This window comes from Pristiophorus japonicus, chromosome 10 (assembly GCF_044704955.1).
Source record: "Pristiophorus japonicus isolate sPriJap1 chromosome 10, sPriJap1.hap1, whole genome shotgun sequence".
Taxonomy (NCBI): domain Eukaryota; kingdom Metazoa; phylum Chordata; class Chondrichthyes; family Pristiophoridae; genus Pristiophorus; species Pristiophorus japonicus.
In genome coordinates, this window is record NC_091986.1 from 140,151,430 (window position 1) to 140,168,205 (window position 16,776).

Genomic DNA, 16,776 nt, shown 5'->3' on the forward strand with positions numbered 1-16,776 from the left:
AGAATAACTCCACGAGGCCTAGTGCTGTGCTTGAACTGCTGTGACCTTAGTCTCTTTATTGTCTGCAGAGTACTTCACCGCGTGGTGACCAACCTTTTATACAGCTCCTGCCTGGGTCTCCCACAGTTGCACCCTCTAGTGGTACCAGCACAGAGTACACATATATGACAGTTGTGATAGCACTATAGAATTTTACAACACACAATAAGGTCATTTCTCCCATCTGTGTCTGCCCTTCGCTGGAACAATCTAAAATGAATCTTATTGTTTCATGCTTACCACCTGATCTGTATTTTTCCCTGGTTTAAAGTTATCTGCCTTAGCTCAGTGGTAGCACACTCACCTCTGAGTTATAGGTTCATATCCCACACCAGAGAGTTGGAACACATAATCTAGGCTGACACTTCAGTATAGTGCTGAGGGAGTACTTCATTGTCAGAGTATTCTAACCAGAGCTCTGTGCAGCTCATAGTGTCATAGAAGTTTACAGCCTAATCCCACTTTCCAGCTCTAGGTCTGTAACCCTGCAGGTTACAATACTTCAGGTGCACATCCAAATACTTTTTGAATGTGGTGAGTGTTTCTGCCTCTACCACCCTTTCAGGCAGTGAGTTCCAGACCCCCCACAATCCTCTGCGTGAAGAAATTTCCCCTCAAATCCCCTCTAAACCTTCTACCAATTACTTTAAATTTATGCCCCCTGGTTGTTGACCTCGCTGCTAAGGGAAATAGGCCCTTTCTATCCACTATATCTAGGCCCCTCATAATTTTATACACCTCATTGAGTTCTCCTCTCAGCCTCCTTTGTTCCAATGAAAATAAATCCAGCCTATCTAATCTGTCCTCATAGCTTAGATTCTCCACTCCTGGCAACATCCTCGTAAATCTCCTCTGTACCTTCTCCAGTGTAATCACGTCCTTCCTGTAATGCGGTGGCCAGAACTGCACGCAGTACTCCAGCTGTGGCCTAACCAGTGTTTTATACAGTTCAAACAACCCCCCTGCTCTTGTATTCTATGCCTCGGCTAATAAAGGCAAGCATTCCGTATGGCTTTTTAACCATCTTATCTACCTGGCCTGCTACTTTCAGGGATCTGTGGACATGCATTCAAAGGTCCCTTTGTTCCTCTACACTTCCCAGTATCCTACCTTTAAATGTGTATTCCCTTTCCTTGTTATCCCTCCCCAAATGCATTATCTCACACTTCTCTGGATTAAATTCCATTTGCCACTGTTCTGCCCATCTGACCAGTTCATTGATATCTTTCTGCAGTCCGTAGCTTTCTTCTTCATTATCAACCACACAGCCGATTTTAGTATCATCTGCAAACTTCTTAATCATACCCCCCTATATTCAAGTCTAGACCATTCGACAAGTCTCAAAAACACCCATCAACCATTACCCTTTGCTTTCTGCCTCTGAGCCAATTTTAGATTCAACTTGCCACTTTGCCCTGGATCCCATGGGCTTTTACTTTTGTGACCGGTCTGCCATGATCAGATCAGCCATGATCTTATTGAATGGCGGAGCAGGCTCGAGGGGCCTTATGGCCTGCTCCTGCTCCTATTTCTTATGTTCTTATGTGGGACCTTATCAAAAGCTTTGCTAAAATCCATATACACTACATCATACGCTTTGCCTTCATCAACCCTCCTGGTTACCTCCTTGAAAAATTCAATCAAGTTAATCAGACACGCCCTTCCCTTAACAAATCCGTGCTGACTGTCCTTGATTAATCTGTGTCTTTCTAAGTGAAGATTTATCCTTTCCTTCAGGATTTTTTCCAATAATTTTCCCACCACTGAGGTTAAGCTGACTGGCCTGTAATTACTCGGTCTATCCCTTTCTCCCTTCTTAAACAAAGGTACCACATTAGCAGTCCTCCAGTCCTGAAGCCAGAGAGGATTAAAAAATGATGGTCAAAGCCTCTGCTGTTTCCTCTTTTGCTTTGCTTAACAGCCTGGGATACATTTCATCCGGGCCTGGGGACTTACCCATTTTCAAAGCTGCTAAACCCCTTAATACCACCTCTCTCACTGTTTAATTTCATCTAATATTTCATACTTCTCCTCCTCGATAGTAGTGTCTGCATCGCCCCTTTCTTTTGTAAAAACGGACGCAAAGTATTCATTAAGAACCATACCCACATCTTCCACCTCCACACACAGATTACCCTCATGGTCTCTAATAGGCCCTACCCTTTCTTTAGTTATCCTTTTGCTCTTAATATATTTATAAAACACCTTTAGGTTTTCCTTGATTTTACTTGCCAAGAGTTTTTCATGCTGTTTGCTGTCCTAATATCCTTTTTAATTTGGACTTTCTATACTCCTCCAGAGATTCTGCAGTATTTAGCCCGTCAAGTGGTATTTATACAGCTGTAACATAACTTCTACCCCTTTGTATTTCAGTCCTCCTGAGATAAAGGCCAACATTGTATTTGCCTTTTTAATTATTATTTGTACCTATACACTAGCTTTCTGTCATTTCTGTTCTTGTATCTCTCTGCTCATCCACAGTTTCCAGATTCATGCCATTTAGAAAGCACTCTGATCTATCTTTCTTGGGTCCAAAGTTATTGATCTCACACTTTCCCACATTGAACTCCATCTGCCACATATTTGCCCACTCACACAATCTATCAATGTCCCTTTGCAACTTTCTGCTCCCATCTACGCTGTTTACTGTGCCACCTAACTTAGTGTTGTCAGCAAACTTAGATATACAGCTCTCTATTCCTTCATCCAAGTCATTTATGAATATAGTGAAAAGCTGTGGCCCAGTACAATTCCTTGGGGGACACCACTAGTCACACTTGAGTACATACCCATTGTCCCTACTCTCTGTCTCTTATCTCTAACCAATTCCCTATCCAAGCCAACAGGTTGCCTCAAATTCTATGCATTCTAATTTTTGTTAAGTCTCTTATGTAGAATCTTGTCAAATGTCTTCTGGAGGTACACATAAATAACATCCGTAGTCACTCCCTTATCTACAAGTCCCACTCCAGAGAATTGAACACAAAATCTGGGCTGACACTCCAGTGCTGCACTGTCGGAGGTGCCATCCTTCGGATGAGATTTTAAATCGAGGGCCCATCTGCCTTCTCGGGTGGATGCAAAAGATCCCATGAAACTATGCAAAGAAAAGCAGGGGTGTTCTCCCTTGTATCCTGCCAATATTTATCCCTCAACCAACATCATTAAAATAGATTATCTGGTCATTATCGTATTGCTGGTTGTGGAGCCATGCTGTGTACATAGTGGCTGCCGTGTTTCCCACCTTCTAACAGTGACTCCCAAAGCAAGCGCTCTATTCGGAACGCCTTCACGGCAAACGAGGCAAAGGTGGGCAGCGGAATCATTACAAGGACACCCTCAAAGCCTCCCTGTTAAAGTGCAACATCCCCACTGACACCTGAGAGTCCTTGGCCAAATACCGCCCTAAGTGGAGGAAGTGCATCAGGGAGGGCGCTGAGCTCCTCGAGTCTCGTCGCCGAGAGCGTGCAGAAATCAAGCGCAGGCAGCGGAAAGAGCATGTGGCAAACCAGTCCCACCCACCCCTTCCCTCAACGACTATCTGTCCCACCTGTGACAGAGACTGTGGCTCTCGTATTGGACTTACAGCCACCTAAGAACTCATGTTAAGAGTGGAAGCAAGTCTTCCTTGATTCTGAGGGACTGCCTATGATGATGATAACAGTGACTAAACTTCAAAACATATTTCATTGGCTGTAAAGCGCCTTGTGTCGTCCTGAGGTTGTGAAAGGTGCTATATAAATCCAAGTCTTTCTTTAACCCGCTCAGTTCAGATTCTGCTAGAACCACTCTGATCTAGACACCGTTACAGTCTTGATCCAGACTTGGATGCAAGAGCTGAATGGTAGAGGAATGGTGAGGGAAGCTGCCCCCACAGCAAGGCAGCAATTTATTTTATTCGTTCCAGGACATGGGCGTTGCTGGCAAGGCCAGCATTTATTGCCCATCCTTGATTGCCCTTGAGAAGGTGGCGATGAGCTGCCTTCTTGAACCGCTGCAGTCCTTGTGGTGAAAGTATGCCCACAGTGCTGTTCGGGAGGGAGTTCCAGACCTGCGACGATGAAGGAATGGCAATATACTTCCAAGTCAGGATAATGTGTAACTTGGAGGGGATCTTGCAGATGATGGTGCTCCCTTGCGCCTGCTGCCCTTGTCCTTCTCAGTAGAGGGTGGGGTTTGGGAGGTGCTGCCGAAGAAGTCATTACGAATTGCTGCAGTGCATTTTCTAGATGGTACACACTGCAGTCATGGTATGCTGGTGGTGGAGGGAGTGAAGGTGGTGGATGGGGTGCAAATCAAGCGGGCTGCTTTGTCCTGGATGGTGTCAAACTTCTTGATTGTTGTTGCAGCTGCACTCATCCAGGCAAGTGGAGAATATTCCATCACACCCCCGACTTGTGCCTTGTAGATGGTGGAAAGGCTTTGGGGAGTCGGGAGGTGAGACCCTTGCCGCAGAATACCCAGCCTCTGACCTGCTTTTGTTGCCACAATATTATTGTGGCTGGTCCAGTTAAGTTTCTGGTCAATAGTGACCCCTAGGATGTTGGTGGGGGATTCGGCAATGGTAATGCCGTTGAGTGGGGAGGTAGTTAGACTCTTGCGTGTTGGAGATGGTCATTGCCTGGCACTTGTATGGCATGAATGAAACAGAGTATGGCACCAAGAAGTCCTAGCAAAACTGAGATAAATGGGAATACCATCCAGTCACTGGAGTCATACATGACACAAAGGAAGATGGTTGTGGTTGTCAGAGACCAATTATCACAGCCCCAGGACATTACTACAGGAGTTCCTCGGAAGCATCCTCGACCCAAACATATTCTGCTGCTTCATAAATGACCTTCCCTTCCTTGTAAGGTCGGGGGTGGGGGTGTTCGCTGATGATTCCACAATGATGGATTCCATTAATTCCTCCGAAAACTCGCCTGGATGGCTGCAGCTGCAACAAGTCCTTCATCTCAGCCTCCAGCAAGGATCTGTACAAATCCAGGCATGGACTGTCAAGTGACAGGTAACATTTGCACCACATAAGTTCTGGGCAATGACTACCTCAAACAAATGAAATAAAATCAGAAAATGCTGGAAATCTCAGCGGGTCAGACAGCATCTGTGGAGAGAAAAAGAGTTGACGTTTCAGGTCGATGACCCTTCGTCAGAACTGGCGAACATTTGAAAAGAGCAGATTCTTAAGGAGCACTGAAAGGGGGAGGGGAGGAAAGAAAAAAAGGGAAGGTCTGTGATAGGATGGAAGACAGGAGAGAGTAGAGAGACAAAAGGGATGATGGGCCGACTTGAGATGGTAATGATAGAAGTTAGAAAAAGGTTAGTCGAGATAGGGTGTGAATGGCAGAATAATGACCAGCTACCATGGGAGACAGAGAAAAAAATTACATAAGATCGGGTGGGGGGGGGGGGTTTCAAAAAAAAGGAAGAAAGGGAGCCAAAGGCAGAGGTTATGGTCTGAAATTGTTGAAATCGATGTCGAATCCAGAAGGCTGTAAAGTGCCTAAATGAAAGATGAGGTGCTGTTCCTCAGTGGGGAATTAAAGTGACAGGCGACCGAAAGCTTGGGGTCACGCATACGAACTGAACGAAGGTGTTCTGACAAGTGTGCCTGTCACTTTAATTTCCCACTCCACTCCGACATCTCCGTCCTCGGCCTCCTACACTGTTCCAATGAAGCTCGAGGAATAGCACCTCATCTTTCGTTTAGGCACTTTACAGCCTTCTGGACTCGACATCGAGTTCAAAAATTTCAGACCATAATCTCTGCCCATATTTGGCTCACTTTCCTCTTTTTTTTTTAAAACCTCCCCCCACTCCCCCGATCTTATGTAATTTTTTTCTCTCTGTCTCCCATGGCAGCTGGTAATTATACCGCCATTCACACCCTATCGAGACAAACCTTTTTCTAACCTCGATCATTGCCATCTCAAGTCGACCCATCATCCCCTTTGTCTCTACTCTCTCCTGTCTTCCACCCTATCACAGACCTTCCCTTTTGTTCTTTCCTCCGCTCCCCCTTTCAGTGCTCCTTAAGAATCTGTTCTTTTTGAACATTCACCAGTTCTGACAAAGGCTCATCAACCTGAAACGCTAACTTTGTTTTCTCTCCACAGATGCTGCCTGAGATTTCCAGCATTTTCTGTTTTTATTTCAGTTTCCAGCATCCGCAGTATTTTGCTTTTGTATGAGTGCTCAAACAAATGAAATCTGTTAGCCGATATCTGATGGTTACCGTCACAACAAAGGGTTGTTAGTCCGACGACAATAACTCCACTTATGATTCTATGCACGAGTGTTTTTTCTAATAACAAGCTTTATTACATTGACCGATAATAGTATTAGATTTTATATAACTGTTTTTCAGTGTTATATTAACTCACAAAATGACATGCAAATAATACAACCTGGTATAATACAACCTAGTTTTCCAGACCTGAAGTTCTTCCTCCCTAGACTGCCTGCTTGGCTGTAGGTATCCGTCTGCCCATAAGATGTTAATCTGACCAATAGAAGAAATATGTCCCATTCTTCTTCTATTCTGCTACCTTGAGCTACATCTGCCCATAACATAGAAAAGTGCAGATCTTGCATTTTTAGGTGTTTACCCAACTTATAATCTATTCAGCTTTTTGTTCTGTGCTACAAGCTTTGTTTATAGTACAGTAACTGTGTAACTTGCCTCTTACTGCGGCATGTGCTATTTCAGAATAGAGACAAGATTCTTAGGCTCTTTCTCCAATATTGATATAATATGGCAGCCCGTGTCCTAACTCTCACCAAGTTCCGTTCACTCATCACCCCTTACTCGATGACCGACATTGGCACCCGGTTAAGCAACGCCTCGATTTCACAATTCTTATCCTTGTTTTCAAATCCCTCCATGGCCTTGCCTCTCCAAAATCTCTGTAATCTCCTTCAGTCCCATAACCCCCTCTCCCCAAGATATCCGCACTTCTCAAATTCTGCCCTCGTTTAAATCGCTCAACCATTGGTGACTGTGCCTTCTGTTGCCTAGGCCCTAAGCTCTGGAACTCCCTCTCTAAACCTCTCCGTGCCTCTACCTCTCTTTCCTCTTTTAAGATGCTTCTTAAAACCTTCCTCTTTGACCAAGCTTTTGGTCGTCTGCCTTAATTTCTTATGTGGCTTGGTGTCAATTTTTTAATCTTGTAACAGTCCTGTGAAGCACCTTGGGATGTTTTACTACGTTAAAGGCACTATATAAATGCAAGTTGTTGTTGTAATGCAAACCTAAGCAAAAGGGTGCTTCAATAGTTTGATACATGAATCATAAAGCATTCTTGGAAAAAAAAACACACCATCTTCCCTTGACCTTCAACTGTACCTCTATTGCTGATGCTCCCACCATCAACATCTTGGGGATCACTTGACCAGAAACTGAACTGGATCAGCCATATCTACTCCTTTGCTACAAGAGCAGGCAGCTACTTGTTTCTCTGCAATGAGTTGCTCTCCTCCTGACCGTTCAAAGCCACTCCACCGTCTATTAGGCAGTTGGCAGGAATGTGATGTAATACTCCCCTGGATGGATGCAGCCACAATAAAACTCAAGAAGCTTGACAGCCTACAGGATATTTTGTTTGATCCATGCCCCTGCCACTGGACTCCATATCCATAATGTGGCTGGATGACTGCAGCAACTCACCAAGGTTACTTTGACTGCATCCCCCTCCGTGAGGGAGTGTTTGCTAGTGCTGTTGGGGAGGATTTAAACTAATATGGCAGGGGGATGGGAACCAATGCAGGGAGACAGAGGGAAACAAAAAGGAGGCAAAAGCAAAAGACAGAAAGGAGATGAGGAAAAGTGGAGGGCAGAGAAACCCAAGGCAAAGAACAAAAAGGGCCACTACAGCAAAATTCTAAAAGGACAAAGGGTGTTAAAAAAACAAGCCTGAAGGCTTTGTGTCTTAATGCAAGGAGTATCCGCAATAAGGTGGATGAATTAACTGTGCAAATAGATGTTAACAAATATGATGTGATTGGGATTACGGAGACGTGGCTCCAGGATGATCAGGGCTGGGAACTCAACATCCAGGGGTATTCAACATTCAGGAAAGATAGAATAAAAGGAAAAGGAGGTGGGGTAGCATTGCTGGTTAAGGAGCAAATTAAGGCAATAGTTCAGAAGGACATTAGCTTGGATGATGTGGAATCTATATGGGTAGAGCTGCAGAATACCAAAGGGCAAAAAACGTTAGTGGGAGTTGTGTACAGACCTCCAAACAGTAGTAGTGATGTTGGGGAGGGCATCAAACATGAAATTAGGAGTGCGTGCAATAAAGGTGCAGCAGTTATAATGGGTGACTTTAATATGCACATAGATTGGGCTAGCCAAACTGGAAGCAATACGGTGGAGGAGGATTTCCTGGAGTGCATAAGGGATGGTTTTTTAGACCAATATGTCGAGGAACCAACTAGGGGGGAGGCCATCTTAGACTGGGTGTTGTGTAATGAGAGAGGATTAATTAGCAATCTTGTTGTGCGAGGCCCCTTGGGGAAGAGTGACCATAATATGGTGGAATTCTGCATTAGGATGGAGAATGAAACAGTTAATTCAGAGACCATGGTCCAGAACTTAAAGAAGGGTAACTTTGAAGGTATGAGGCGTGAATTAGCTAGGATAGATTGGCGAATGATACTTAAGGGGTTGACTGTGGATGGGCAATGGCAGACATTTAGAGACCGCATGGATGAACTACAACAATTGTACATTCCTGTCTGGCGTAAAAATAAAAAAGGGAAGGTGGCTCAACCGTGGCTATCAAGGGAAATCAGGGATAGCATTAAAGCCAAGGAAGTGGCATACAAATTGGCCAGAAATAGCAGCGAACCCGGGGACTGGGAGAAATTTAGAACTCAGCAGAGGAGAACAAAGGGTTTGATTAGGGCAGGGAAAATGGAGTACGAGAAGAAGCTTGCAGGGAACACTAAGACGGATTGCAAAAATTTCTATAGATATGTAAAGAGAAAAAGGTTAGTAAAGACAAACGTAGGTCCCCTGCAGTCAGAATCAGGGGAAGTCATAACGGGGAACAAAGAAATGGCGGATCAATTGAACAAGTACTTTGGTTCGGTATTCACTGAGGAGGACACAAACAACCTTCCGGATATAAAAGGGGTCGGAGGGTCTAGTAAGGAGGAGGAACTGAGGGAAATCCTTATTAGTCGGGAAATTGTGTTGGGGAAATTGATGGGATTGAAGGCCGATAAATCCCCAGGGCCTGATGGACTGCATCCCAGAGTACTTAAGGAGGTGGCCTTGGAAATAGCGGATGCATTGACAGTCATTTTCCAACATTCCATTGACTCTGGATCAGTTCCTATGGAGTGGAGGGTAGCCAATGTAACCCCACTTTTTAAAAAAGGAGGGAGAGAGAAAACAGGGAATTATAGACCGGTCAGCCTGACATCGGTAGTGGGTAAAATGATGGAATCAATTATTAAGGATGTCATAGCAGTGCATTTGGAAAGAGGTAATATGATAGGTCCAAGTCAGCATGGATTTGTGAAAGGGAAATCATGCTTGACAAATCTTCTGGAATTTTTTGAGGATGTTTCCAGTAGAGTGGACAAGGGAGAACCAGTTGATGTGGTATATTTGGACTTTCAGAAGGCTTTCGACAAGGTCCCACACAAGAGATTAATGTGCAAAGTTAAAGCACATGGGATTGGGGGTAGTGTGCTGACATGGATTGAGAACTGGTTGTCAGACAGGAAGCAAAGAGTAGGAGTAAATGGGGACTTTTCAGAATGGCAGGCAGTGACTAGTGGGGTACCGCAAGGTTCTGTGCTGGGGCCCCAGCTGTTTACACTGTACATTAATGATTTAGACGAGGGGATTAAATGTAGTATCTCCAAATTTGCGGATGACACTAAGTTGGGTGGCAGTGTGAGCTGCGAGGAGGATGCTATGAGGCTGCAGAGCGACTTGGATAGGTTAGGTGAGTGGGCAAATGCATGGCAGATGAAGTATAATGTGGATAAATGTGAGGTTATCCACTTTGGTGGTAAAAACAGAGAGACAGACTATTATCTGAATGGTGACAGATTAGGAAAAGGGGAGGTGCAAAGAGACCTGAGTGTCATGGTACATCAGTCATTGAAGGTTGGCATGCAGGTACAGCAGGCGGTTAGGAAAGCAAATGGCATGTTGGCCTTCATAGCGAGGGGATTTGAGTACAGGGGCAGGGAGGTGTTGCTACAATTGTACAGGGCCTTGGTGAGGCCACACCTGGAGTATTGTGTACAGTTTTGGTCTCCTAACCTGAGGAAGGACATTCTTGCTATTGAGGGAGTGGAGCGAAGGTTCACCAGACTGATTCCCGGGATGGCGGGACTGACCTATCGAGAAAGACTGGATCAACTGGGCTTGTATTCACTGGAGTTCAGAAGAATGAGATGGGACCTCATAGAAACGTTTAAAATTCTGACGGGGTTAGACAGGTTAGATGCAGGAAGAATGTTCCCAATGTTGGGGAAGTCCAGAACCAGGGGACACAGTCTAAGGATAAGGGGGAAGCCATTTAGGACCGAGATGAGGAGGAATTTCTTCACCCAGAGAGTGGTGAACCTGTGGAATTCTCTACCACAGAAAGTTGTTGAGGCCAATTCACTAAATATATTCAAAAAGGAGTTGGATGAAGTCCTTACTACTAGGGGAATCAAGGGGTATGGTGAGAAAGCAGGAATGGGGTACTGAAGTTGCATGTTTAGCCATGAACTCATTGAATGGCGGTGCAGGCTAGAAGGGCCGAATGGCCTACTCCTGCACCTATTTTCTATGTTCTATGTTTCTATGTGAGACCTGTACCAGCAAGAAAGCCTAAAGCAGCAATTTTGTGGGAACACCAGCACCTCCCAAGTTGCCCTTCAAGTCACACACCATCTATGACTTGGACAAATATTATTGTTCATTCATTATGTCGGGACAAAATCCTGGAATCCCTTACCTAATACTGTGGTAGCATCATCATTGCAAGTACTGCAGCTGTTCAAGGAGGCCCGCCACCAACTAGGCGTAGGCAATAAATGCAGTGCCCACATCCCAGGAATAAATATTTTTTAAATGGTGTTTTCTATACCAAAGTCCTGTTCATCTTTGAGAATAAAAGTCGACCCAGCCCTGTACCCTGGGGTACACCAGTTCCAGTCCAAACAAGACCCATATACCCTAATTTTTTGTTTATTGTTTGCCAATCATCTTTCTATCCCTGCTGCTATATTTCCTCTTCTACCATAGGGATGAATTTTTTTTAACCACCTTTTTGTGAGACACCATATTGAATGCCTTCTGAAAAATCCATATACACTATATCTACTGCATTCCCTTTATATGTCCAGTTGATATTTTTGTGAGAGGAAAGACTTGCATTTGTCAAAGATGACTTGCCTTTAAAAAAAAATCTGTGCTTGATTTAACCCATGCATTTCTAAATGCTTTCGGATTCTAAGAGTTTGTCTGCACGAACTAGTACATGTGACTGAGAAAACACAGATTTTAAATGATATTTTGAGTTCTAAAATAATTTTAGTTCAGATTAATCGATCACTCTGGGGATGAGGGTTATCAGATTTAGTCCTGCACTACCTCCTGCATTGCCTTGTCATCAGCAACAGAGGAATGACTGATCCAGTTGAAGTGAGGAGAATAATATTGGTAGGGGGTGAGAGGGATGTTTAGTAGTTTAAAAGTGTTACCATTTTCTATGTAGAACCTACATTATTTCATTTTTGTGTCCATGATTTTTTAAGTCATCACATTTTAATTTGTGCCACAACATTCTGTGTTCTCATTCTTATCTCTGAAATGAGCATTATCCACATTCTGTTTACCAAGAATATTTCCTTTATAAATTAATTTTTTTGTTCAAATATTAATTATTATATGTCTGATTATAAGAGTATATTAAATGTATCCCAAAACCTTCCATCAAAGTAACCAGTAACATTTTTTTAAAGGACAATCAAATGCATTTTGCTTTCTTCTCTTCCCCAATTTTCGTGAAGACATTCACTTCTGCTGGTTAGCGCTGGCAGCCCTCCAGTTCCTCACCCAGATGGCAATATTTGTGAGTGAGCCTATTTGATGAGTGTTGGCAGGCTGTTTGACAGTGTAGCTGAACCCAGTCCTGTACTTGTTTGGTGTCCAACATTTATATGTCCACAAGGAGTTACTGGATAGTGATCAGGAGCAGGAACAATGAATGTCAATTCTTCTACACCGAGGCGAATTGTAGCACCCCAATTTATATACCCAATGCTACAGAATGCAAAATGAATCTGGGACGGTCTGTTCAGTATCACAATAGGCAGTGCACCAAGAAATTTGGAGCAATACAATTTTTTATATTTTTCAGATTTGTTTGCGAGTTCAAGATTGACTTGGTATAATACCAGATTATCCATGTCATATGTCTTCAGTTTACATTTCGGTTTCTATGACCTAAAGTTCTTTTTCCATTTGCTTTTTGTCAGTAGTCTAGCTCTTTTTGTCAAGCCATTTATGGTTCTATTCTGTTGTTAACTCCGGCTCATTCCATTATTCAACTCAAAATCTCAAAACTCCATAAAAAATATGTAATGTACGAACAAATTATCACCAAGTTGATCACCAAATGTAAGAGAACAAAATGTGAATTTCAGAAAACTTTGTTTTAATTTTAGCAGTACAAGAGCATTCTTCATAATTCAGTGAAAATAAATAAGGATATAAACGAGACCAAAGTTGTCTCTTGGTATTATCCTAAGATTCATTAGGAACCAAATTTTCTAATCACTTTTTAAAAGACATTTTGTGAGTTGGCTCATATTTACTGTGCTACAGGTACTAAATGTAGGATGCAGGTTCAGAATGTTGACCACGACATCACTGAAAGCCACAAAGATATTAAGTATTGTCTCCACAGTGAGCAAGGTTGAGGAGCAAGTTTATTTGTCTGACCTTTTGGTTGGGAAATAGGACAGGGAGGGGTCTAAAGAAAGATTACTAGTGGCTTACAGCAATTTTAAATGATCACATAGATACTCTGTTAAGCAATTTTGTTTTTTTGTAGTTTTTTTTAAACAATAATCTGCTTTAATACAGATCAATATGTTTTTAGGTGGGACCACAAAAGAGAAGCAATTCCTAAAAACACCTTCATATTTATAAAGCTAACTTTGGTTTCTTCATTCTTGCTCAAATACCATACCTTCTACACCATCTATTCTAGTAGTTATAACACTGGGGTGAGTTTTTTGGCCATTATGTTCAGTTGTAGTCTTCCACACTTTCTGTCTGCAAAGACACTCCTTAAAATTCTCCCCTACAAAGAAGTAAACCACTGGATCTAAGCAGCAGTTAATGCTAGCCAGACAAAAGAATGCACGGTTGATGATGGCAAGGCTCTGAATTGTGGGTGTAGACTCCAATTGCTGATTCGCCATAATAATGTACAGTAAACGGGCAACATGATATGGTAAGAAGCAAATCAGAAAGACAGTTAATACTGTGAAAATCATCCTGGAAGCTTTGTGCTTGTGGTCAAGTCGCCTGTATGACTGAAGGTGTCTGATTATGCATAGGTAACAACAGATAATGACTAGAAATGGAAAAAGAAATCCAACTACCAGAGCACCTGAAGCATAAAGTGATGGCTTCTCCCTGTACAATTGCAGGCACACGGTAGTGTTCTCTCGTGCCTGTACAGTCTGAGTGGTCACAGCAAGCTGAAAGGTTCCTAGTATAGCAGTTACCCACACAGTTGCACTGATTATTTTAGCATAGCGAACTTTTCGGAAGTTGAGAGATCTAACTGGATGCACTATTGCCAGGTAACGATCAATACTGATGCAGGTAAGAAAGTAGACACTGCTGTACAAGTCGAGGTGAAAGAGAAAGCCAGTGATTCGGCAGGCTATCTCCCCAAATGGCCAGTGGCTTTGAAGTATATGGTAGGTAATACGTAACGGCAAAGTCAGAATGAGGCAGAGATCAGCAACTGCAAGATTTAACATATAGATGCTGGCTATAGTCTTGGTTTTCATGCGACTGCAGAAGACCCACACAGAGATACTATTCTCAATTAGCCCAGCTGTAAACACGGTGCTGTAGATAACAACATAAATCAGTCGTTCTACTGATGCAGCAGTCAGGTTGAAATTGGGTTCCATTACCAGCTGTAACTTTGTGGTTGCTGTAGTTGTGTTCTTCCAGTGCAGAGAATCGTGTGCCATGATTTTTTCTAATTGTTTTAGACTGCAATTAATAACAAGGTTATTCTTACACCTGCAAATTGTAAAACTTGTGCATTTTCATTTTTAATACTGAAAAATAACTTTTCCTATAATTCTTTACACCTAATTATCAAATGCTGCAAGACATGGGAGAAGAAATCAAAAGAACCAAATACAGATTAAACAATTATAGATTCACACATTTTTATGAGGAGCTGTTGAAAATCTGTAATTACATTACATAAAATAATTATTGATCACTGAAGAACAAAGTTTACTTTTTACATAATTGACAACAGGCAAACTTAGACCTAAAGGATGTCCGCAGCATATAGTACTTACAGTGTGCTGGGGTATAGCGTGCTGCGGTGCAGTCTGCAGCTTTATGAAAAGCGATCATTCCAGTAGTGCACAATTCCTGTCCTTTTTTGTGAAAGTAACTCTGTTCCTTTGTGCAGCAGCTGTGAGTTGTTGTACTAACAATGTATTCTGTCTATATTAATAAGGAGCTCCAATACAACCTTTTAAAAGCTGCTTTACAACAACAGAGTTGATTATGCAGGAAGCACTTCCTCTGGAAACACCATTCCATGTAGTGTCTTCCCGTTAGAAAATAGCATCTCCGTCACAAGTCACAAATAGAAACTTCCTTTTCCTAACTGTAGACTATATCCTTTAGAGCATTTAGCAACTTGAGAGCCTATACTTTACAATATATTTCCTTTCTTTTCTTTTTTCCACACTACCAAACAAAACTTTGGAATAAACTAGTATTTCTGTAGACTAAAATAGATATTAATAAAAATACTATACATTTATCAAGATTAACATTTAAAATTCCTGACAAATCAAATCCTGATTGTTATTTCTCAACATTTCTTCTGGTTTTGTGAATTGTGAGAAGTGAAACAACAGTTATTACAGGGAAAAATTCCTGAAAATATTAAAATGAAGTACAGAAAGCAAAAACTAAACATTAACTAAAATGTTTCCCAAAACTAAAATTTGAGAGCAAAAAGACTAAAAACTAAGTTTTTCTTGAAAAAAAAATCCTGGAATAAACACGTGTATGTGGTAGGTGTAACTTGAGTAAACTATTCTGAGTTCATTAAGATTTATGCCCTAACCTGTATCTTAGACTATCAGGCATGACTGAAGTGTTAAAGTACGGGGTTAATTTTGTGAGACTCTGCTCCAGGCCTGGGTCCTCTTTCAACAGGTGCATAGATCAGAGAATTGGACATGGAAGTCAGCACACCTGATTCATGTCTCCATAAAATCTGAGTACCACAAGTTGGGCTCACTGATCTCTGCTTTATTTGCATGGTTTTCCATCAGTAAGATTCTGCATCAGGAAAGCCTCACACAATTTATCTTTTAATTTTCCTATGAACTAGCAAAGTTTTGAGGTTTTTTTTGTTGGAATTTTTAATTAAAATGATCAGTTTCTATAAAGCTAGTTATATGTTTGATATCACTTTTCATATATCTGATGTTCATTGCATGTTATCATCATCTGACTTGATCTTGGGACAAACATGGAACTTGATCTTACCTGTGCTTCTTGTTGCATCTTGTGTGTACAGGGTAGTTGCTCACACTCTTTAAAAATTGTGTAATGTACAAGTTCAAATTCCAGTAGTTACTCGTTCTTCTCTGTTCAGTTGAAACCACCCTCTGATTTTTCTGATTTCGTATTGTTCATTTAACTGAGTTTGATTCATGTTTATGATGAATGCATTCAAATCGTAAGTTATTTTTTGCTTACAAATTATTTCCTCTTCCCTGTGGACTCCATGCTGCAGTAAATATCAAACAAGCTATTCAATTGTGATGGAAGTCTCTTGGACACTGGATAACAGTCAGGAGAAAGAACAGTGGCCAATTTTCCCCTCCATAATCCAGGCCAAGTGTAATGCTTTAACTGCAGCCTTGGTGGTGATTAACTAACCCAGCACAGGCTGGATATTGAATTGGGTTCTTAGTGATCTGTATGCTTCTGCCCCTCATTAAATCATGGAGACTTTAGGGGTTCATAGTATGCGCATTTTTAAGACAGCCTCACAATTTTATTCTATTTTAAAAGTTGTGCATCAAGATTGAAGAAAAAATGTTTTGTTGCATAAATAATTCCTTTTAACTTTCTACTTCAAGGCATCTCTGCCGTCCTTGCCATAACCGTGAAAAGGCCAGGGGTCTGGGAAAATATATCTGTCAGAAATGTCATGCCATCATTGATGAACAACCTCTTATATTCAAGAATGACCCCTACCATCCTGATCATTTCAACTGTGCAAACTGTGGGTAAGGAATATTCTAGTTACTAATTTACATTCATTTAGGACATGTGCTGAATATGAGTAGAGGAGTTCCAAATCACAGGTACTTGTCTTAAGTGTAAGTGCTAACCGGTAGGATTTGGAATTTAAAAAAATTAAATATAATGTTTATATTTACTAATCCAGCAATAAATATTTGTCTTCCTCTCCATCCATCTTG

General features: G+C 41.9%; 2 protein-coding genes across 7 annotated transcripts in view; one reads left to right on the forward strand and one right to left on the reverse strand.

Moving 5' to 3' along the window:
- The window catches only part of LOC139275109 (LIM and senescent cell antigen-like-containing domain protein 1), a 207,668-nt gene that overhangs the window by 168,873 nt on the left and 22,019 nt on the right, over window positions 1-16,776 (forward strand). For all 6 annotated transcript variants that reach the window (XM_070892124.1, XM_070892122.1, XM_070892123.1 and 3 more), the window contains exon 5: window positions 16,432-16,581. In XM_070892124.1, coding sequence (XP_070748225.1) covers window positions 16,432-16,581 — 150 coding nt within the window. The remainder of the gene's footprint in view (window positions 1-16,431; window positions 16,582-16,776) is intronic.
- LOC139275334 (uracil nucleotide/cysteinyl leukotriene receptor-like) lies at window positions 13,231-15,850 on the reverse strand. The gene is made up of 3 exons (XM_070892645.1): window positions 15,833-15,850; window positions 14,984-15,060; window positions 13,231-14,329 (listed from the first exon to the last, which is right to left on the reverse strand). Exons 1-3 carry the CDS (start codon window positions 15,848-15,850, stop codon window positions 13,231-13,233), a joined length of 1,194 nt encoding a protein of 397 aa, XP_070748746.1.

What these genes read in the sequence shown, in the direction of transcription:
- LOC139275334 (XM_070892645.1), bottom strand. An exon ending in GAAAGGAAATATATTGTAAA is followed by an intron (nt 14,330 to 14,983) that starts GTATAGGCTCTC and finishes TACAATTTGCAG; the next exon opens with GTGTAAGAATAACCTTGTTA.